The following is a 24,518-nucleotide window of genomic DNA, read 5'->3' on the forward strand; positions in this document are numbered from 1 at the left end:
TTTTCCAAAAATTGGGCCACACAGACACCCACCCCATCAGTGGCAGCACTTGGGCCCTAGTTGCAAACAGGATGTTTTGATTTGCATCAAGCACATTCAAAAATACGCCATTCTTATCCGTCCCCATGATGACACCGGGGTAGGTAGATAAAGTCTTTGCTGACCCATGACTTGTTCATCTTGGCTTCTTTTAAAAACGATGTAAGCAAGGGTTACTCCAAGCGGAGTCTCCCTTTTTTCCAAAAATTGGGCCACACAGACACCCACCCCATCAGTGGCAGGATTTGGGCCCTAGTTGCAAACAGGATGTTTTGATTTGCATCAAGCACATTCCAAATCAACAAGCATTTACTCTCCCCAGGATGACACAGGGGTAGTAAATTCCTTCTGGATCCATGACTTGTTCATTTTGATGAACGTCAGTCTGTCCACATTGTCACTGGACAGACGCGTGCGCTTATCTGTCAGCACACACCCAGCAGCACTGAATACACGTTCAGAGACAACGCTGGCAGCTGGACACGACAAAATCTCCAAGGCGTAAGTTGCGAGCTCTGGCCATTTTTCTAGGTTTGAAGCCCAAAAGGAGCAAGGCTCCAGTTGCACAGTCATGGCATCGATGTTCATTTGGAGATACTCCTGTATCATCCTCTCCAGCCGTTGAGTATGTGTCAGACTTGTTGTCTCTGGTGGCCTTGCAAAAGAGGGTCTAAAAAAATTATGAAAAGATTCCATAAAATTGCTGTTACCGGCACCAGATACGGTCCTACTGGTACGGGTAGACTGTTGAAGATGACGAGACCGTCCCATGTTTGTCAAGTTACAACTGGGAGATTCCCTCCCTGCATCTGCACGGTTGTTTGGTGGAAAAGCCGAGCTAAGATCGAGTAACAGCTTCTGCTGATACTCCTGCATACGTGCGTCCCTTTCTATGGCTGGAATTATGTCACAAAATTTGGACTTGTACCGGGGATCTAATAGTGTGGCAATCCAGTAGTCATCATCACTTCTAATTTTGACAATACGACTGTCATGTTGGAGGTAGTGCAACAAAAAGGCACTCATGTGTCTTGCGCAGCCATGCGGACCAAGTCCACGCTGTGTTTGTGGCATAGAGGTGCTACCCGTTCTTTCTTCCTCTGACATCTCCCCCCAACCTCTTTCAACTGAAATTTGACCAAGGTCTCCCTCATCCGCTGAGTCTTCCATGTCCATGGACAGTTCGTCCTCCATTTCTTCATGTTCTCCTGCACCTTGCTCAACATTTCGCCTGCTACTATGCGCCCTTGTCGATCCCTGTCCCCCATGGTCCCATGCCTGCTGCGTTGGTGATGATGAACGTCTGGACCTTGGTGATGTTGTTGTCCCTTGCGCATATGAATCCTCCTGTAGTTCCTCCCCTTCATGTTGTCCCACCCCCTGACTCCGAATAGTGTTTAGCGTGTGCTCCAGCATGTAAATGACTGGAATCGTCATGCTGATAATGGCATTGTCAGAGCTAAACATATTCATCGCCATGTCGAAACTGTGCAGAAGGGTGCATAGGTCCTTGATCTGAGACCACTCCATCAGGGTGATCTGCCCCACCTCTGCATCTCGTTGTCCCAGGCTATACGTCATGACGTATTGCACCAGGGCTCTGCGGTGCTGCCACAGTCGCTGTAACATGTGGAGAGTTGAATTCCAGCGTGTCGCCACATCGCATTTCAGGCGATGAACCGGCAGGCCGAAAGACTTCTGGAGCGATGCAAGTCGCTCTGCTGCGGCGCTTGAACGGCGGAAGTGAGCTGACAGTTTTCGTGCCCTGTTCAGAAGGCCATCTAGGCCGGGATAGTGTGTTAAAAATTGCTGGACGACAAGGTTCAACACGTGAGCCATACAAGGTACGTGTGTCACCTTGCCCAGGCGAAGTGCCGCACCCAGGTTTGCAGCATTGTCGCACATGGCCTTACCAGGCTGCAGGTTGAGTGGAGACAACCATTTATTAAACTCGGACCGCAGAGCTGACCACAACTCCTCAGCTGTGTGACTCTTATTCCCAAGACATGTCAAGCTAAAGACCGCCTGATGCCGTTGCGCTCTGCTGCCAGCATAGTAATGAGGCGTGCGTGATTCCTTCTGCGCAGTGAGAACGCTGGTGGCCTGACCAGGCAGGCTTGGGGCGGAGGTGGAGGACCCAGATGAGGTGGAGGATGCAGAAGCTGTGGCGGAACTTGGTCAGACAGAGGATTGACACACAAGTCGTGGGGACGGCAAGACTTGTGCAGCAGACCCTTCACCATCTATCACCATAGTTACCCAGTGCCCAGTCAGCGACATGTAACGTCCCTGTCCATGCTTACTGGTCCAAGTATCGGTGGTGAAATGCACCCGTTCACACACAGAGTTTCTCAAGGAAGCGGTGATGTTGTGTGCGACATGCTGGTGTAGCGCGGGCACACCTTTCTTAGAGAAGTAGTGGCGACTAGGCATCTGGTACTGGGGCACAGCGACAGACATAAGGTCTCTAAAATCCTGTGTGTCCACTAGGCGGAAAGGCAGCATTTCGGTAGCCAACAGCTTACAGAGGGATGGAGTCAACCTCTTAGCTTTGTCATGGGTCGGAGGAAGTGGCCTTTTATTTGACCACATCTGAGGGACAGAGATCTGGCTGCTGTGTGTAGACGGTGTTGAGTAGGGTGTCCCTGGAAAAATGCAGGTTTGTGAGGTAAGTGCAGGCGGAGACATGATGTTGCCTTCATCCAACGTTGGTGCTATCGATGTCTGAGAGAGCTGTACACACTCACTTGTTTCCCCTTCCAAACCAACTGACGACCTACCAAGCAAACTGCCTGTTGCGGTTACAGTGGTGGAAGTTGTGCGTGGAAAACCAGGTGTGACAGCTGTCCCCACAGTCCTAGAAGATGAAGAGCGCGCGGATGCACTGGAAGGGGCGGGCGGTGGATGGTTCACTCCGCTAGGCCACATTGCAGCACGGTGAGCTTCCCACCGGGACCTATGATATTTATTCATGTGAAGATTCATGGAAGAAGTTGTCAAACTGCTGAGGTTTTGACCTCTACTAAGAGAATCATGACAAATTTTACATATCACATGATTTGGGCGATCTTTTTCTATGTCAAAAAAGGACCAGGCTAGGCAAGGCTTAGAGGCCATGCGACCTGTTGATCCACCCCGAATAATGCTCATAGGCAGAGTGGTGGCTGAGGATGCAGTTATAGACGTGCTACCAGTGCTCCGACTCTGTCCAGGAAGGCGCAAGGTAACTTCGTCGTCGGTTGCATCCTCCTCCACCGCCTCTGTTGACCTCCTCGAGTGCCTGACTGGGGGTTGACAGTAGGTGGGATCTAGAACTTCATCATCAATTGTTGTGTTTGCACTCCCCTCCCCCTCAGACCGAGCCTCTTCTTGCCCTGACCGAATATTTAAGTTGTCATCCCAATCGGGTATCTGCGTCTCATCTTCATCAGTATGTTCCTCATTGTCTATAACCACAGGTGTTACAGTTTGTGACAAAGGGTCAACATTATGCTCAGAAACTTGGTCCTCACGGCCTGAATCAGAGTCACAAAGGTTCTGGGCATAACTGCAGACCATTTCCTGTTCTGTACTCACTGTAGCTTGGGAGCAGACCTCTGATTCCCAGGCTATAGTGTGACTGAACAGCTCTGCAGACTCAGCCATCTCAGTTCCACCATACTGTGCAGGGCTGATGGAGACTTCAGAGCTGGGAGAAATCAAGTGTGATTGGGATGACAACTCAGAGGACTGGTGTTTTTTGGATGCGGTACTTGAAGTGGCTGAGAGGGCACTTGTTGGACCACTTGAGATCCATTCAAGCATTTTCCTTTTTTGCCCATCATCTACCTTTCTTCCTGTTGTTCGTGTCCGTAAAAAAGGGAGCACATCGGATTGTCCACGGTAAGTAGTAGACATCTTACTTTTGCTGGTAGATGGTCTATCTTCAGCAGATGATAATGGAGCTTTGCCACCTTCCCCACAGACAAAACCTTTTTTGCCTTTTCCACCACGCCTCTTCCCCTTTCCACCAGCATCTGTCATTTTGCCACTCATGCTGATTGCGACAAGATTGTGGACTGAAAATGTGGTAGTAAAAATTGAGAGGTGGTGAAGATTGCAGTGGTGGTCTAGCTTTATTAACAGCAGAATAATAAAGAATAAATATCCCTGACAATGCAACTTAGTTATAATGAGTTGGAGTGTGCAACGCAGGCAGATGCGCTCTGCAAATGTCTTGGCACTAGTGGGACTATAGCAAAGTCCAATAGCCACGTATAGGATGCCACTAGGTACACTGAGTGTTTGCTAGTATAATGGCTTAGTTATAATGAGTTGGAGTGTGCAACGCAGGCAGATGCGCTCTGCAAATGTCTTGGCACTAGTGGGACTATAGCAAAGTCCAATAGCCACGTATAGGATGCCACTAGGTACACTGAGTGTTTGCTAGTATAATGGCTTAGTTATAATTAGTTGGAGTGTGCAACGCAGGCAGATGCGCTCTGCAAATGTCTTGGCACTAGTGGGACTATAGCAAAGTCCAATAGCCACGTATAGGATGCCACTAGGTACACTGAGTGTTTGCTAGTATAATGGCTTAGTTATAATGAGTTGGAGTGTGCAACGCAGGCAGATGCGCTCTGCAAATGTCTTGGCACTAGTGGGACTATAGCAAAGTCCAATAGCCACGTATAGGATGCCACTAGGTACACTGAGTGTTTGCTAGTATAATGGCTTAGTTATAATTAGTTGGAGTGTGCAATGCAGGCAGATGCGCTCTGCAAATGTCTTGGCACTAGTGGGACTATAGCAAAGTCCAATAGCCACTGTGAGACTGTGACCGGGGTTATCTATGACGGCCGGTATGTCTCGCCCCGGTTGTGCTCACTCCATGATAATCCACTATAGGGTTAATGCTGTTTTCCCTACAGGCTGAAGGGAGGGATAAATAGATTCAGGAACAAGGGCAGGTGTGCCGGGTGTGAGGGAGTGATCACATCTCCCTGAGTTCTCTGCCGGAAAGGCACATATGTAATATTGTGTACTTTTTCTTTGGAATAAACCGTGTGCTGTGAACCTTGGTGCCTGGATCCCGTGTCTTCTGCTGCGCAGCCGACGACGCTACCTCACATATGGTGGAGAATCGGCGGGCATGACAGCCGGTGAGGTGTAGCATCCATTCCTGGTGACCCAGTAGCACATGTCCTGGATTCGAGCGGCTATACTACAGCCCAAACCCGGCGACGCCATGGAGGACATACTAAAGCATTTGGCTCAGGCTAATGCACAGCAGCAACAGACCAATGCACACCTGCTCCAATCCTTGCAAATGCAGGAAAAAAAATTCCAAGAACAGATGGATCAGGCCAATGCACGTCAGCAGCAATCCTTGCAAGTGCACCAAGAACAGATGGAGCAGGCCAATGCACGTCAGCAGCAAGCCTTGCAATTGCAGGAAAAAAGGCACCAAGAACAGATGGTTCTCCTGGCCAAGTCGATCCGTGCCGGACCGGCAGCAACAACCCCGGGATCGGGTGATGACGGCAGCGTCCGGAAAGCGGTGAGACAAGCGTTGCAAAAGATGACCCCGGGTGATGATGTGGAAGCGTTCCTGGCGGTGTTTGAACGGGTGGCCGAGCGGGAAAAGCTGCCGACCCCGCAGTGGGCTGAGGTATTGTCACCTTATCTGACGGGGGAACCCCAAAAAGCATACCTGGACCTCTGTACCGAGGACGCCATTGACTATGTGACCCTGAAAGCCGAAATACTGGCTCGGTTGGGGGTGAATACCTATGTACGGGCTCAGCGGGTAAATCAGTGGTTCTTTGAGGAAGCCAAACCCGTACGCTCCCAGGCCTATGACTTGTTACATCTTGTAAAAAAGTGGTTGCAGCCTGACACTCTGAGCCCGGCGCAAATGGTGGAAAGGGTAGTAGTGGATCGTTTTGTGCGCACTTTACCCGTCACCGTTCAACGGTGGGTCGGACAGGGTGACCCGAGTACCCTGGACCAATTAGTGTCCCTGGTAGAGCGGCATGTGGCTACGCAGGACTTGATACGGGACACTGAGACTTTGCGTACCGCCCGGCGGTCCGGCCCCTCCAAGCCTAGGGCCAAGGACCCACCGCTGACACCGGTGCGGGAGTCCGCTACCGTCCCGTCTGAAGCTGCACCCTCCGTCCCTGAGGTCCGGAAAACTATGTACCCTAAACGACAACTCGTCAAGGGGGTGTCCTTCCCTATTAGATGTTGGCGGTGCCAGCGGGTGGGACATATGGAAGCCCAGTGTCCACTCACCACGGAGTCCATGGATTGTGGGGTTACCCGGCGGGGTTCAATGTATGCTCAGGTGGTGTGTACCGCTGACCTGGTCTACCCAGAGACTGAGCCCCACTTGTGCCAAATTCAGGTGAATGGATGTCCGGTTACAGGCTTGTTGGATTCCGGAAGCTTAGTGACCCTTCTGCGATCAACCCTAAGGGCTAAAGTAAAGGCCACCGGACGTACCGTGGGGGTGGTTTGCATACATGGGGACCGCCGAGACTATCCCACGGGGATAGTCACCATCACAGCACCTTGCGGTCAGGTGCAACATGAGGTGGGACTTATTAATACTCTTCCCTATGATGTGATCCTAGGAAGGGATCTGCCCTATTTTTGGACTTTATGGAAGGGACCTCCTAAGTCCCCTCAGATATTGGTCAGTCCGGGACCTGAGCCCTACAATCCTGAATCTGGGACGCCTGCCGTAGGGGTCCCCATGATAGGGACAGGATGTGAACCTGATAGGTCGCCCCTAGAGGTATTGGCAGGAGAGGCTGAGACGGTCGAGCCCATCCCGGAGTTGGAGGCGTCCCCGGATACGTTTGGGACAGCCCAACTCCAGGACCCTACATTAATACATGCCCGGAGTCGGGTGACAGTAGTTGACGGGGTGGCACAGCTGTCTGGTGCCCAGGTAAGATACCCCCATTTCGCTCTTAAGCAGGATTTACTCTACCGGGTAGATGAAATACGGGGCGTAGGGGTAGAGCAGTTGGTGGTGCCCCAGCCGTATCGCCGGCGGGTCCTCGACTTGGCTCATAAACACCTGATGAGTGGTCACCTAGGGGTCAAGAAAACGCAGGAGCGAATATTGCAAAGGTTCTATTGGCCCGGGGTCTTTGGGGAGGTAAAACGGTTCTGCGAAACCTGCCCGGAGTGTCAGCTTACCGCACCCCTGACCCACTTTCGCAGTCCGTTGGTACCGTTACCCATTATAGAAGTCCCTTTTGAACGGATAGGGATGGATCTGGTGGGGCCCCTCGTAAAGTCTGCTCGAGGGCACCAGCATATCCTAGTGATCGTTGACTATGCCACCCGGTATCCCGAGGCGATACCTCTCAGACATACTGCAGCAAAGCTTATAGCTCGGGAGTTGTTTGCTGTGTTCTGCCGGGTGGGGTTGCCCAAGGAGATCCTTACGGATCAGGGGACCCCATTCATGTCTAAAGTGACCAAAGAGCTATGCCGGCTACTCCAGATCAAGCAGTTGCGTACGTCTGTGTATCATCCTCAGACGGATGGTTTAGTGGAACGATTCAATAAAACCCTGAAAACCATGCTAAGAAGGGTGATCTCAAAAGACGGGAAAGACTGGGATATGATGCTTCCCTATTTGATGTTTGCCATACGAGAGGTGCCACAGGCATCCACGGGGTTTTCGCCTTTTGAATTGTTATACGGGCGACATCCCCGGGGATTGTTGGACCTGGCAAAAGAAACCTGGGAGCAGGAGCCCACCCCCCATAAAAGTGTGATTGAACACATTTTGGGTATGCAGAACCGCATAAGCGCGGTCATGCCAATTGTGAAGGAGCATTTACAGGAGGCTCAGGCCGCGCAAAGCGGCCGCTACAATAGACAAGCCACCGTGCGGACCTTTAATCCCGGGGATCGGGTGTTGGTATTGATTCCCACGGCAGAGAGTAAATTCCTGGCTCAGTGGCAAGGCCCCTACGAGATAAAGGAAAGAGTCGGGGTGGTTAACTATAAAGTATTGCAGCCCGGTAGGCGGAAACCTGAACAAATATACCATGTCAACCTATTAAAACCTTGGCAGGAACGGGAAAGCCTGATGGCTGTTTTTTCCCCACCTCCCTCCTCTTCGGGTCGTTCACATCCGGCTCCAGCGACCTCCGGAGAGGACGAACCGGAAGTAAGGATTGGAGAAGCCCTCACCAAGACACAGAGGCGAGAGGCCAGACGGTTGGTTCAGCAGAACCCCGATGTCTTCTCCGAGCTGCCCGGTAGGACCAGTCTGATACGACATGATATTGTCACCGAGCCCCACCTGAAGGTACGCCTGAAGTCATACCGGGTACCAGAGGCTCGACGACAAGCCATATCAGAGGAAGTAAAGACAATGTTACGCCTGGGGGTCATCGAAAAATCCCGGAGTGAATGGGCTAGTCCGATTGTCCTAATACCAAAACCCGATGGCTCCTTAAGGTTCTGCAATGACTTTAGGAGATTGAACGAAATATCCAAGTTTGATCTCTACCCCATGCCCCGGGTGGATGAGCTGATTGATAGGCTGGGACAGGCGCGATATTTTACCACGCTCGACCTGACCAAGGGGTACTGGCAGGTGCCACTAACGGAGTCCGCCAAGGAGAAAACCGCTTTTGTTACGCCGGAAGGTCTCTTCCACTATGTTGTCTTGCCTTTTGGGTTACATGGCGCTCCGGCCACGTTCCAGAGGTTGATGGACTTAGTGCTGGAACCCCACCAGGCGTATGCATCAGCGTACCTTGATGACATCATTATTTACAGCTCCGATTGGCAGACCCACTTGGAACAGGTACAAGCGGTGGTGGACGCGCTTCGAACAGCCGGATTGACAGCCAATCCCAAGAAATGTGCGTTGGGACTCACGGAAGCCCGCTACTTGGGCTACGTAATAGGCCAAGGAGTGATTAAGCCCCAAATTAACAAAGTTGAGGCGATCCAGAAGTGGCCTAGACCCCTGACCACGAAACAGGTTAGGGCCTTCCTGGGTATCGTGGGGTACTACAGGAGGTTTGTAAAAGATTTTGCGGGACTATCAGCCCCCTTGACGGACCTTCTCAAAGGCAAGAAGTCCGTCATGGTGCACTGGACTCCGCAGGCCGAGGACTCCTTCCGGGCCCTGAAGGGGGTCCTGTGCGGACAGCCCGTTCTTGTAAACCCTGATTTCCGGAAAAAGTTCATAGTACAGACTGACGCCTCGGAGGTCGGCCTGGGGGCAGTGCTGTCTCAGGTGGTTCAGGGGGTGGAACACCCCGTCACCTTCTTAAGTAGGAAGCTCACCCCTCCCGAGCGGAATTATAGCGTAGTGGAGAAGGAGTGTCTGGCGATCAAGTGGGCCTTGGAGTCCCTACGCTATTACCTGCTGGGACGGCAGTTTCGCTTGGTGACGGATCACTCTCCACTGGTCTGGATGAGGTCCGCCAAGGAACGGAATGCCCGGGTTACCCGGTGGTTCCTTTCTCTGCAGAACTTCCAGTTTACGGTTGAACACCGGGCCGGTAGGTTGCAGGGCAACGCCGATGCCTTGTCCCGCGGCCCGTGTTTGATGGCAGGAGTTCAACCCCGCACGCTTGAACTGAGGGGGGGGTATGTGAGACTGTGACCGGGGTTATCTATGACGGCCGGTATGTCTCGCCCCGGTTGTGCTCACTCCATGATAATCCACTATAGGGTTAATGCTGTTTTCCCTACAGGCTGAAGGGAGGGATAAATAGATTCAGGAACAAGGGCAGGTGTGCCGGGTGTGAGGGAGTGATCACATCTCCCTGAGTTCTCTGCCGGAAAGGCACATATGTAATATTGTGGACTTTTTCTTTGGAATAAACCGTGTGCTGTGAACCTTGGTGCCTGGATCCCGTGTCTTCTGCTGCGCAGCCGACGACGCTACCTCACACCACGTATAGGATGCCACTAGGTACACTGAATGTTTGCTAGTATAATGGCTTAGTTATAATTAGTTGGAGTGTGCAACGCAGGCAGATGCGCTCTGCAAATGTCTTGGCACTAGTGGGACTATAGCAAAGTCCAATAGCCACGTATAGGATGCCACTAGGTACACTGAGTGTTTGCTAGTATAATGGCTTAGTTATAATGAGTTGGAGTGTGCAACGCAGGCAGATGCGCTCTGCAAATGTCTTGGCACTAGTGGGACTATAGCAAAGTCCAATAGCCACGTATAGGATGCCACTAGGTACACTGAGTGTTTGCTAGTATAATGGCTTAGTTATAATGAGTTGGAGTGTGCAACGCAGGCAGATGCGCTCTGCAAATGTCTTGGCACTAGTGGGACTATAGCAAAGTCCAATAGCCACGTATAGGATGCCACTAGGTACACTGAGTGTTTGCTAGTATAATGGCTTAGTTATAATTAGTTGGAGTGTGCAACGCAGGCAGATGCGCTCTGCAAATGTCTTGGCACTAGTGGGACTATAGCAAAGTCCAATAGCCACGTATAGGATGCCACTAGGTACACTGAGTGTTTGCTAGTATAATGGCTTAGTTATAATTAGTTGGAGTGTGCAACGCAGGCAGATGCGCTCTGCAAATGTCTTGGCACTAGTGGGACTATAGCAAAGTCCAATAGCCACGTATAGGATGCCACTAGGTACACTGAGTGTTTGCTAGTATAATGGCTTAGTTATAATGAGTTGGAGTGTGCAACGCAGGCAGATGCGCTCTGCAAATGTCTTGGCACTAGTGGGACTATAGCAAAGTCCATTAGCCACGTATAGGATGCCACTAGGTACACTGAGTGTTTGCTAGTATAATGGCTTAGTTATAATTAGTTGGAGTGTGCAACGCAGGCAGATGCGCTCTGCAAATGTCTTGGCACTAGTGGGACTATAGCAAAGTCCAATAGCCACGTATAGGATGCCACTAGGTACACTGAGTGTTTGCTAGTATAATGGCTTAGTTATAATTAGTTGGAGTGTGCAACGCAGGCAGATGCGCTCTGCAAATGTCTTGGCACTAGTGGGACTATAGCAAAGTCCAATAGCCACGTATAGGATGCCACTAGGTACACTGAGTGTTTGCTAGTATAATGGCTTAGTTATAATTAGTTGGAGTGTGCAACGCAGGCAGATGCGCTCTGCAAATGTCTTGGCACTAGTGGGACTATAGCAAAGTCCAATAGCCACGTATAGGATGCCACTAGGTACACTGAGTGTTTGCTAGTATAATGGCTTAGTTATAATGAGTTGGAGTGTGCAACGCAGGCAGATGCGCTCTGCAAATGTCTTGGCACTAGTGGGACTATAGCAAAGTCCAATAGCCACGTATAGGATGCCACTAGGTACACTGAGTGTTTGCTAGTATAATGGCTTAGTTATAATTAGTTGGAGTGTGCAACGCAGGCAGATGCGCTCTGCAAATGTCTTGGCACTAGTGGGACTATAGCAAAGTCCAATAGCCACGTATAGGATGCCACTAGGTACACTGAGTGTTTGCTAGTATAATGGCTTAGTTATAATGAGTTGGAGTGTGCAACGCAGGCAGATGCGCTCTGCAAATGTCTTGGCACTAGTGGGACTATAGCAAAGTCCAATAGCCACGTATAGGATGCCACTAGGTACACTGAGTGTTTGCTAGTATAATGGCTTAGTTATAATTAGTTGGAGTGTGCAACGCAGGCAGATGCGCTCTGCAAATGTCTTGGCACTAGTGGGACTATAGCAAAGTCCAATAGCCACGTATAGGATGCCACTAGGTACACTGAGTGTTTGCTAGTATAATGGCTTAGTTATAATTAGTTGGAGTGTGCAACGCAGGCAGATGCGCTCTGCAAATGTCTTGGCACTAGTGGGACTATAGCAAAGTCCAATAGCCACGTATAGGATGCCACTAGGTACACTGAGTGTTTGCTAGTATAATGGCTTAGTTATAATGAGTTGGAGTGTGCAACGCAGGCAGATGCGCTCTGCAAATGTCTTGGCACTAGTGGGACTATAGCAAAGTCCAATAGCCACGTATAGGATGCCACTAGGTACACTCAGTGTTTGCTAGTATAATGGCTTAGTTATAATGAGTTGGAGTGTGCAACGCAGGCAGATGCGCTCTGCAAATGTCTTGGCACTAGTGGGACTATAGCAAAGTCCAATAGCCACGTATAGGATGCCACTAGGTACACTGAGTGTTTGCTAGTATAATGGCTTAGTTATAATTAGTTGGAGTGTGCAGAGGACAAGAGGGTACAGTGGCAGGATTGTGGTGCTCTGGGTAGAGGAATGGAAGCCTGCCTTTCTATTCCCTCCTAATGGTGAAATGCAGGGAGGAAATCCCTGACCTTGGCTGCACAGACGCTGGCGCTGTTTTCAGGACCTGTCACCTTAACTCTGACCCTGCCGGTTTGAGCCCTTAAAAGGACTGCTATAAAGTGCTCTCCCTATGCTGTCTAACGCTGTGTATGCAGCGCATACAGCTGTATCGGCTATAGGACTCAGGAGGACGGAGCTGCGACAGTGATGTCTGACACCAAAGACGCAGAAGGCAGATAATGGCGTCCTGGAAGAAAATGTCCGGTTTTATAATGCAGGGACATGTGACATGGACATCCTATCACACATGCCGTTGCTTCTCTGGCTCAAAGTCCACTTAGCTGTGTGTGTGTCTGGGATTGGCTGACATGCTGGCCCGCCCCACAAGACGCGCGCGCTTAGGGAAGGAAGACAAGAAAAAAAAAATGGCGATCGCCATTATACAAACAGCAGTGATCTGAAGGCGCTGTTCACGCACACTATACACTGAAATGTCATAATAGTGTGATTCACAGAGTGACTTACACTATTACAGCAGAAACCAAGCTAGGATTTAGCTGTTTTTTTGCTGCTAGAACCGTTCTCGAACGTTTCTAGAACTATCGAGCTTTTGCAAAAAGCTCGAGTTCTAGTTCGATCTAGAACAGGCCCCAAAATCACTCGAGCCTAGAACTGGAGAACCACGAACCACGAACCGCGCTCAACTCTACTCATGAAGCCAGCTCAGTTCTGGAAAAGTATTCTATGGACAGATGAGACAAAGATCAACCTGTACCAGAATGATGGGAAGAAAAAAGTTTGGAGAAGAAAGGGAACGGCACATGATCCAAGGCACACCACATCCTCTGTAAAACATGGTGGAGGCAACGTGATGGCATGGGCATGCATGGCTTTCAATGGCACTGGGTCACTTGTGTTTATTGATGACATAACAGCAGACAAGAGTAGCTGGATGAATTCTGAAGTGTACCGGGATATACTTTCAGCCCAGATTCAGCCAAATGCCGCAAAGTTGATCGGACGGCGCTTCATAGTACAGATGGACAATGACCCCAAGCATACAGCCAAAGCTACCCAGGAGTTCATGAGTGCAAAAAAGTGGAACATTCTGCAATGGCCAAGTCAATCACCAGATCTTAACCCAATTGAGCATGCATTTCACTTGCTCAAATCCAGACTTAAGACGGAAAGACCCACAAACAAGCAAGACCTGAAGTCTGCGGCTGTAAAGGCCTGGAAAAGCATTAAGAAGGAGGAAACCCAGCGTTTGGTGATGTCCATGGGTTCCAGACTTAAGGCAGTGATTGCCTCCAAAGGAGTCGCAACAAAATATTGAAAATAAAAATATTTTGTTTGGGTTTGGTTTATTTGTCCAATTACTTTTGACCTCCTAAAATGTGGAGTGTTTGTAAAGAAATGTGTACAATTCCTACAATTTCTATCAGATATTTTTGTTCAAACCTTCAAATTAAACGTTACAATCTGCACTTGAATTCTGTTGTAGAGATTTCATTTCAAATCCAATGTGGTGGCATGCAGAGCCCAACTCGCGAAAATTGTGTCACTGTCCAAATATTTCTGGACCTAACTGTACACCAACCTCACCACATAATCGCCCTAAAACACACACAAGTCTGGTATTATCCTTCAAAAATAAAAATCTGATTAATAAGCAGCCAAAATACAAGAACAACAAATGTACGACATAGGAAATACGGCAGCTGTCAGTCACATGACCTGTCTATTATGTGTATGTGTGAGCTAGTATATACTGTCAGGGGGGGATGGCTTTCTGTTGCCTGGAGATTTATCAGGCTACCAATCGCAACCAATCACAGCTCAGCTTCTATTTTGCTACAGTTATTTATTCTGAGCTCTGATTGGTTAATATAGGCAACAATTTAATAATTACATTTCTATCTATTTGTTTTGTGGTTTTTGTGTGCAGAATACATTTTTGTTAATACATTCTATTTTGTTAACAGCAGTTATTAACCCGGGCGACTTAAGCAAGCATTGTTGACCTTAGGGAGATCAACATATCCACTGCGGAGACACCATCACGTGTTTCTCAACGCAGTGATTCTAGAGCATTGCCCCCTGGGAAGTATGCAAATAAGAAAGCCGCGGAGACACCATCACGTGTTTCTCAACGCTGGCAGGAAACTAGCCAGGTCTTTCACCGGGAAGGAACAACCACGGGAAGGGCAGTCTCCAGTCAAGGAGACCACCTATACCAAACATGGTATCCATCCACAGACAGCCGTTTCGGGGTATTTGCCCCTCATCAGTGTGGAGTAGGAATCTGGCTAGTGGGGGCAATGCCTAGTAAAAGACTACTTAAGCAAGCATTGTTGACCTTAGGGAGATCAACATATCCACTGCGGAGACACCATCACGTGTTTCTCAACGCAGTGATTCTAGAGCATTGCCCCCTGGGAAGTATGCAAATAAGAAAGCCGCGGAGACACCATCACGTGTTTCTCAACGCTGGCAGGAAACTAGCCAGGTCTTTCACCGGGAAGGAACAACCACGGGAAGGGCAGTCTCCAGTCAAGGAGACCACCTATACCAAACATGGTATCCATCCACAGACAGCCGTTTCGGGGTATTTGCCCCTCATCAGTGTGGAGTAGGAATCTGGCTAGTGGGGGCAATGCCTAGTAAAAGACTACTTAAGCAAGCATTGTTGACCTTAGGGAGATCAACATACTACTCCACACTGATGAGGGGCAAATACCCCGAAACGGCTGTCTGTGGATGGATACCATGTTTGGTATAGGTGGTCTCCTTGACTGGAGACTGCCCTTCCCGTGGTTGTTCCTTCCCGGTGAAAGACCTGGCTAGTTTCCTGCCAGCGTTGAGAAACACGTGATGGTGTCTCCGCGGCTTTCTTATTTGCATTAACCCGGGCGAAGCCGGGTAGTGCAGCCAGTATGTATATATATATATATATATATATATATATATATATATATATATATATATATATACAGCATATAACCGGAAAGTCATGAGTTGTGGGGAAGTGAAATCAGACATGATCATCAGTGCTATACTAGCCAGTATTTCAGATACTGCCAACCCCGTAAAGTTTTTCTGGAAAAAGAGTATGTCATAGCTTTGAGGTTAAAAATTAATGATGAGTGAGGGTAGTCGCCAATGCTTAATACTCAATTGAAAACAAACAGAGCTGTGGAAAAAAGAAGCGCAAATAGGGTCTTATCTGGTATACAGATGGGTATAAGAGGTAAGACAGGTACTCACCTGTTTAAGTTGTGACAGGCACAACTCCTTTGTAGGCATAAAGCAAAAATAAATGCAGAAAGTGGTCAGCCGCAGCCCCGATGATGCAATAAAAGTCACAGGGTAGGTGGAGAAGTCGGGCTAAATGCTGCGGTAGAAACCACAAATCCAGGAGATGTAATGAATTCTTTCCTTTATTAACACAGGTCAATACATTTCAAAGACATCTCCGCCTTCTTCATCAGGACAAAGAAAGAACAGAATAACATATGCTGCTGCCATGCAATAAATATATAACAGTGGAAGGAGTAGCCACGTTTATACCCTTTATGTGTGCCTTAAGGAGTTCAGTAGTCTTTAACCGGTTACACCCCACATTTTTTCTTTTATTTCTCTCTTTTTTTCTGCCTGTTCCACGTGGCGATTAGTCACTGGATTGCTGACATCATTTTTGGAAACGTGGCTACTCCTTCCACTGTTATATATGTATTGCATGGCAGCAGCATATGTTATTCTGTTCTTTCTTTGTCCTGATGAAGAAGGCGGAGATGCCTTTGAAACGCGTTGACCTGTGATAATAAAGGAAAGAATTCATTACATCTCCTGGATTTGTGGTTTCTAGCGCAGCATTTAGCCCGACTTCTCCACCTACCCTGTGACTAATACTCATTTGAGCATAGGGATGCCCGAGTCCTCGGGGTCCTTAGCCAAGTATCGCGGGTGCTCGGGTGTGTTGTTTGTGAGACATTAAACCCACAGCAAAGGCTCACTTCACTGAATGATAGGAGCAGTGACATTAGTGAGAGCCACTTACATTCTCTGAATGGCTCTCACTGGGGAAAAAACTATGTTTTCAAATATAGTGTTTAAAAAAAATCCCTGCATTCCCTCTTGCCAAGACATGCTCTGTTTATGGCTGGCTGTATGTGGGCAGAGAGGCAAACTAGCCAATCAGTGACTTCCATAATAGTCATTACTTGAGTTGAGCCTTTCCAAGTGTCTGACCTGCTCAATTCGAGTAAACAGCACTTGAGCATCATAGTGTTTACTTATCATTATGAGTACCAAGCACGGAGCATGGTAGTGCTCGCTCATCACTAGTAAAAATCTGTAAAAATTCATAGGCCCATGAACAGTGAATTTAAATACTATGTCAACCATATGAACTGCTGTTTCCGGCTATAAATAATTCCCGTGTGTTTGCCACTAGATTTGGTAAAAAGGAGCATTGTCTGACACATAAAAACGTACATATATCCATCCAATTATCTAGCAATAAATATTATTAAATCAATGTGCAATATGTAATATATACTAATAATAATGTGTGCTTATGCTGGACCATGTAGTTAGACCCTTGATACAATAGGCAATGCAAAGAAGTAAAGGGAAAAAATGAGATTGGCAAAAAAAATGTAATTTTAGTTTTTATGTGTCAAAAGACAAAGAGGATGGCAATGCAATTGAGGCAGTTTAACTGCAACTAAACAAAAAAAAAAGAGGTTGTGAGTGGCAGTAAAATCAAACCATATCCTACTATGCAGAGAGTAGCTTGTTGGTAATGATAAATACTAAGGAGGAGTGAACCTGAACTGAAATGTTTGGGGTTCGTACTGGACAGCGGGTGTCTGGGTCTTGGAATTGAACACGCACTTTTTTTAAAAAAATCTATGTTCGAGTTCGGGTATTGTTCATATGGTACTAATGTTTGTTGAAAGGCTGCAGCACAGCTAATCAGCTTAACTGCATGAAGTTGCCCAAACGCTGTTGTGAAGAATAAAGAAAAAAAATTTACATGAGTTCCCACCTACTTTTTATAACAGACAACTGTGGGTTCCAACCTCAACTGTCAGCTTTACTTGGCTATTTATAAAAAATAAATAATTATTTTAAAAAAAATATTTGGGCTCTGCCCTATTTTTAATAACCAGCCAAGTTAAGGGAGACAGCTGGGGGCAGGTATTATCAGGCTTGGAAGGCACATGGTTATTTGGCCCATCCCAGCCAAAAATAGGAGCCTGCACCCACCCCAGAAGTGGTGCATCTGTTCGATGTGCCATTTCTGGCACTTTGCCTAACTCTCCCAAAATGACTTGGTGTAGTGCCAATCATGATAATACTTTTGGTGTTGATATCAGCAGTGAATTGACAGCTAACATCATGCCCAGAGGATAGTAATGGAGAAGCATCTATCAGATAGACCCATTACTAATGGTAAGTATAGAGTTCAAAAAATACAAACACAGGAAAAAACGTTTATTTGAATAATTACTCCCCCACACTCCCTCGTTCACCAATTTATTCAATAAAAAAAAATCCTCGATGTTCTGACTTAATCCAAGTGGTGAATAAACACTCCATCACACTCCTTCATTCACCAATCTATTAATGAAAAAGAAGTTACTGGCATCACCGATCCTGAGAAATTCCAGACAGCCACTAACCAGCAGTAACCTATGCATCCTCATTTGAAAACATTCTCAGAACACAGCTCCTTAGGATTTGATGGCGTTGTGAGACATTACTCTTTTGGATTATGTCAGGACTTCCAGGAGTTCTTTTTAATTAATAAATGGGTGAACTGGTGCATGTGGGAAAGTGTTTATTCAAATAAACTTTTTTTTCCAGTATGTGTGTTTTTTAACTCTATATTTACTTGTTTAGCAATGATGATGTCTGATAGATGTCTATCCATTACAAGCCCCTGGGCTTGATGTCAGCTATCAATTCACAGCTGAGATCAACCATAATAGTACTACCCTACTTTCCAACGCACCAGGGCAATCCGGAATGGCCAGTCAAAGTGCAAGAATTGGTGCATCTAATGGATGTTCCACTTCTAGTGCATCTGTGAGTGCTAATATTAGGGTGGGAGAAACAAAACAACCATGGGTCATCCCAGTATGATAATACCAGCACCCAGCTGTCATCTGTACCTTGGCTGGTTATTGAAAATAATGTAGAACACACAGCATTTTTTTAAATTATTTAGTAAAATAACCTCTATTTTTTATAAGATAAGGATTGCAGCTTACAGTTTTCTGCTTTCCATCTATTGGTTATCAAATATAGGCCATAACACATGTCTTTTTTTATTTATTTCCTATCCACATTTGTTTTCAGGTCAAATGCCCCTGTTTTGCTTTCTTTTGCAGCCTCCTTGGTCTTACAACAACCATTTTACAGCCATTTTACAGCACACAAGCTCAGTTTACCATTGAATAATATGGGGTTCAGCGCCACTAACCAAACTTCTTTTTAAATTTAAAGTCCATGGGTCCGCTCATCACTATACATAATTAATTTACTATCAGAATAAATATGTGCAAAAATAAAAAAGATGGTAATTAGTGTGGCACATGTTAACACTGGTTATAAATCCAAAAGTAACAGCAATGTCCATAAATGTGTACAATAATATGGTACTCAGCTGAGATATGTAGTATCACTGGGTGCATGAGCCACTGCCAACAATGAGTTATCCCAGAAATGTGCAGAAGACTGATATAATGATGAATGTGACAGCAAAGAATTAAACCAGGTAAGGACTGTTGGAATATAGTTATATGAAATAGGCAGCCAGAACTGGGAGAACATCTAATACAGGTTAGTAGAGTAACAATACAGTAGGAAGATACCAAATGAACATCAGCATAAGATATATTGTAGAATCATAGAAACATAGAATACTAGAGTTGGAAGGGAACTCAAGGGTCATCGGGTCAACTCTTGAGAGGGCAGTTTTTCCCAAATCATCCCAGCTATATGTTTACTGCTTGAATATTTCCATTGATGGAGAGCAATAACCTCCGGTGTCAGTCTGTTCCACTCTCTGACTGTCAGAAAGTTTTTCCTAATGTCTAATCTGTATTTCCTTCCTTTTAATTTCATCCCATTACTTCTTGTACTTCCTTGTGCTAATGAGAATAGGGTAGTTCCCTCTGCACTCTATGTTTAAGATATTTGTAGACCGCTATTAAGTCTCCTCTCAGTCTTCTATTTTGCAAACTAAAAATTCTTAGTTCTTTTAGCTGGTCTTCATAGGACATGGTTTGCAGACCTTCTATTATCTTGTTTGCTTTTTTCTGGACTTGTTCCAGTTGTTAATGTATTTCTTGAATTGGGGTGCCCAGACCTGTGCACAGTATTACAGTTGGGGTCTGATCAGGACAGAGTATAGGGGAATGATTACCTCTCTTTATCTAAATTCAATGCTTGCCTTGATATATCCCAGAATTTTGTTGGCCTTTTTAGCTACAGCACCACACTGTTGGCTCATGTTGAATATGTGATCAAATCAAGCCCTTTTTCACTTTACTGTTGTTTATTTCTTTTCCTACCATACTCTATATACTTTTTCCATTTTTTTACCCAAATCAAAGACTTTGCATTTGTGCCTATTAAACACCATTCCGTTCGCCTTGGTCCATTGTTCGAGTGTGTCTAGATTCTTTTGAATACACTCTCTCTCATCTCTAGTGTTGACTACTCCTATCTTCATATCATATTTTATGAGTTTCTCAATAATTCCATTGTCTAGATCATTTATAAAGATATTAAACAGCTCTGGTTCCAGTACAGATCCTTGGGGCACCCACTTTTGACTTGCCTCCAGTTTGATGTCCAGCCATTTAGTATTACTCATTATGCCAGATCATTAAGCTAGCTGTGAATCCATTTACATGATTTTTTTTCAATTCCGTACTTGATCATTGTTTTCATTGAGGATGGTATTTGATATTTATTGTATGCCTTACTGAAGTCAAGGTACATGGCATTCCTCTGGTCCAACCATTCAGTGACTTTGTCATAGAAGGAAATGAGGTTGGTCTGACTAGATATATTGGTCATAACATGATACTGGCTCTGGTCATTTAATACCTTCACATCCAGGTACCTAAGTAATTGTTCTTTCATGATCTGTTCAAAGATTTTTTTCTGCTATGGAGGTCAAGCTTCTTGGCCTGCAATATCCTGAATGCTCCTTTTCCCAAATTTGGTAGACAGGGACCACATTTGCCCTTTTCTAATCTAAAGGGACCACTCCTGTTCCCCATGACTTATTAAGGCAGGTGGTGCTATTATTTCCTCAGCTATCTCATTCAGAATTCAAGCATGTAAATCATCTGGTCCTGGGCACTTGGCTTCCTATAACTTGGATAAGTATTCTCCTATCAATGCTTTGCTTATTGTCAACTTGGACTCCTCCTGACCATCATTTATATCATGTTTATTGTTGATTCTTGCATTAATTTTTTTCAGAGAAGAGAGACACAAAATATGAAATTAGTAGCTCTATCTGCTGATACACTTTGTTGATTTTTTCACCTTTTTGAATTGCAGACTCAAATGGTCTCCTTCATCTTTCTTTTGCACATCCTGCACACTTTCAGGGTTATACAATTCATCATCTTGATCTGGAGCCTCAGTTAAAAGGTCATCCAAAACATTAACTTCACCATCTTTGCTCTGTTCTCCCCTCTCAGCCTCCATTCTTCTCCCATATCTCCTACTACTCCGCAGTGGCCCCTCTTGTCTTGGTGGTGGGCCTCTTTGGAGTCTTGGCCGCTGGCAGATGTCACAATGTCCCCCCCAAAAACAGAGCAAAGATGGTGAAGTTAATGTTTTGGATGACATTTTAACTGAGGCTTCAGATCAAGATGATGAATTGTATAACCCTGAAAGTGAGCAGGATGTGAATGAAAAAAAGGTCAAAAAGAAAAAGTGATAGTGTTGAAATGTCTGAACCAAAGTGGCAAAAAAAAGTCATCTCATTTAGCAAGACCTCCACCTCAAAGGCTGTCTGGAAGTGCAAAAAGAGTTGTCAGCACCAAAGGAAAGCAGGCATCTGATTATAAAAGTGATGATTTCCAGAGACACAACCGCAACAGAAAACCTGAGGGTGACAGAAGAGTTCATTCATTGAGCAGTATCGACAGGAATGGTTTTAAAGGACCACAAGACAAAGTGAGCTCAAGGAAGACAGAATCTGAGAGAATACCCAAATCCAATACTCCAGAAGTGACTCCTGTAAAACTAAGGAATGATTCAAGCCAAAAATAAAGCCGGTTGCGTCACTCCTCTGGTGGCAACTCTGAAGATTATGGGTCAGACAGGGATAGTGGCAGTGGTAGTGAATCATCTGATGAAGATCCAGCAAACAGTCAAACAGTGAGAGTGAGGAAGGCATGGAAGAAGAGGAGGATGATCGAGAAGAAGCAGAAGAGGAAGATGAGGAGGGAGAGGAGGAGGATGAAGAGTATGACCAAGAAGGGCTTGGGATGATTCCTGACCTTTCTCAGAATCATCCTTTCCACACAAGGCGAGCTTTTGCATAGAGCATCAGGAAAAGTTAGATTGCCAGTCATCTTGTGTTGCTTCCATTTTCTAATAATTGCACCAACAATTGTTGTCTTCTCGCCAAGCTGTTGACTGTTGTCCTATAGCCCATCACAGCATTGTGCAGATCTATAATTTTGTCCCTGTTTTCCTTAGACAGCTCTTTGGTCTTGGCATTGGTGGAGAGGTTGAAGTGTAATTGATGAGTATGTGGACAGGTGTCTTTTCTACAGGTAACAAGTTGAAACAGGTGCAATTAATACAGGCAATGAGTGCAGAGTAGGAGGGCTTCTTACGGAAAAAAATAACAGGTCTGTGAGAGCTAGAATTTTTGCTGATTGTTAGATGATCAAATACTTATTTTGCGCAATAAAATGCAAATTAATTATTTGAAAATCATACAATGTGATCTGGATTTTTGAGGGTGATTCTCTCTTCCACAGTTAGAGTGTACCTATGATATACAGTATCGGTCTTTGTAGATGGGAAAACATAAAAAAAGGCAGTGTATGCACTTATTTTCTCCACTGGAAACGAAAACCAACATCCACCTACACTGCATCAAGATGCTAACATATGTTAGTAAAGTGCTAATGCAGTACAAATATGTGATTGATCATTCTACATAAGTCATTAAGGAGCACATTTACCTGAATTGGTGCACCTTGCTGTTACTTACTTTTGGATTTACTCCTAGAGGGAAAATATCCCACACTAATTAGCATCTTTTTTACTTTTCCATATATTATTCCTTATAAACAATGGGTTATTTATAATTAGCAACAAGCTACTTTCTGCACGGTAGGATATGGTTGGATTCTAATGTCAACTACACATATTTGCAGTTCCAATGCCTTACCTGTATTGCCATCCTCTGTCTTTTGATAGATAAAAAAATAATACATTTTCTTCTACCAATCTCATTTTACTTCTCCATTTTATTCTTACCATCACTTTGTCTTGTGGTCTAATGACCTAAGTACACTGATTTTATCTTTTCTATTGCCTAAACACAAACATGTGTCACCTATCGTAGAGCTAATTTGAGGCCAAACATCTGCTTTGTGCATTATTATAAAAGAATTTTGATTGAATGTGAACTCCATCTATATATATGAATACAATATATGTCTAATGAAATGCATTTCTAAAATTACAAATTTCTTTCTTTTGTAGCTGAAAAAGCAGAACCAGAAAAACTTGGAAAACCTGTGAAAAAAGCCCCAGCCAAAGGTATGCACTTATAAGTATGGCACGCAAATACTCACAAAGTATTAATTGCTTGCTTTCCATGTAAATGGAGAACGTTTACAAACTGTGAGAGCATAACTCATACATAGAAGCCTTGTGGAAGTACAGGGCCGCGTTCTGCAAACGTCATTGAGTTAAAATAGCTTATATAACAAAGTAGCTATGAGGCTAATTTCATAATGCACCAGTGCAAAAAAACAAAAACAAATTTAAAGCAGCATTCCAGTCTTTTTTTTTTCTCAGTGCTGACGTGGTGCTTTAAATCTAAGGCGGGCTTTACACTCTGCGACATTGCTAGCAATTGCTAGCGATGTTGAGCGTGATAGCACCCGCCCCCGTCATGCGATATGTGGTGATTGCTGCCTTAGCAAACATTGTCGCTACGGCAGCTTCACACGCACATACCTGGTCGGCAACGTTGCTGTGACCGCCGAACAATATCTCCTTCAAGGGGGGGTGCATTCGGCGTCACAACGACGTCACCACGACGTCACTAAGCGGCTGGCCAATAGAAGCGGAGGGGCAGAGATGAGCGGGACATAACATCCCGCCCACCTCCTTCCTTCCTCATTGTTGGTGGAGGCAGGTAAGGAGATGTTTGTTGTTCCTGTGGTGTCACACACAGCGATGTGTGGTGCTGCAGGAATGACAAACCACATCGTACCGGCAGAAACAGCAATATTATGAAAAGGATCAACGTGTCACCGATCAAAGATTTTTGACATTTTTGCGATTGGTGATTGTCGCTCTTAGGGTTTACACGCTGCGATGTTGGTAACGGCGCCAGATGTGCGTTGCTAACGTCATGACCCCGACGATATATCATTACTAGAGATGAGCGAACCGGTCGCGGTTCGGCTCGAGGTCGGTTCGCCGAACGGAGCTCCCGTTCGAGTTCGGTTTGTCGAATGTTCGACGAACCGAACTCGTACTGCATAGGAAACAATGGCAGGCAATCACAAACACATAAAAACACCTAGAAAACACCCTCAAAGGTGTCCAAAAGGTGACAAACAACTCACAACACAAACACATGGGAAAGTGACAAGGACAAATTCTCATGTGAAAATAAAACAGCGTTACGAGGAAAAAGAGGACGAGACACAGATATAGGCATGGCATGCCCTTCTAAAATCATGTAAAACACCGCAAGGTGACTCCAAGCGGAGTCTCCCTTTTTTCCAAAAATTGGGCCCCACACACACCCACCCATTCAGTGGCAGCAGTTGTGCCCCAGTTGTACACTTCACAGCTAGATTTGCATCAAGTACATTCAAAAATACGCCATACTTAACCGTCCCCAGGATGACACCGGGGTAGGTAGCAAAGTCTTTCCTGATCCCAGCTCTGTTCATCTTG

The 24,518-nt window shown here is 45.9% G+C and overlaps 1 protein-coding gene across 50 annotated transcripts in view; it reads left to right on the plus strand.

Annotated features, from left to right (window-relative positions):
- TRDN (triadin) overlaps positions 1-24,518 on the plus strand; it is a 1,152,170-nt gene that overhangs the window by 288,768 nt on the left and 838,884 nt on the right. For all 50 annotated transcript variants that reach the window (XM_075339946.1, XM_075339974.1, XM_075339964.1 and 47 more), the window contains one exon: positions 23,085-23,141. In XM_075339946.1, the coding sequence (XP_075196061.1) occupies positions 23,085-23,141 (57 nt within the window). The remainder of the gene's footprint in view (positions 1-23,084; positions 23,142-24,518) is intronic.

Source organism: Anomaloglossus baeobatrachus, chromosome 3, assembly GCF_048569485.1.
Source record: "Anomaloglossus baeobatrachus isolate aAnoBae1 chromosome 3, aAnoBae1.hap1, whole genome shotgun sequence".
Classification (NCBI taxonomy): Eukaryota; Metazoa; Chordata; class Amphibia; order Anura; family Aromobatidae; genus Anomaloglossus; species Anomaloglossus baeobatrachus.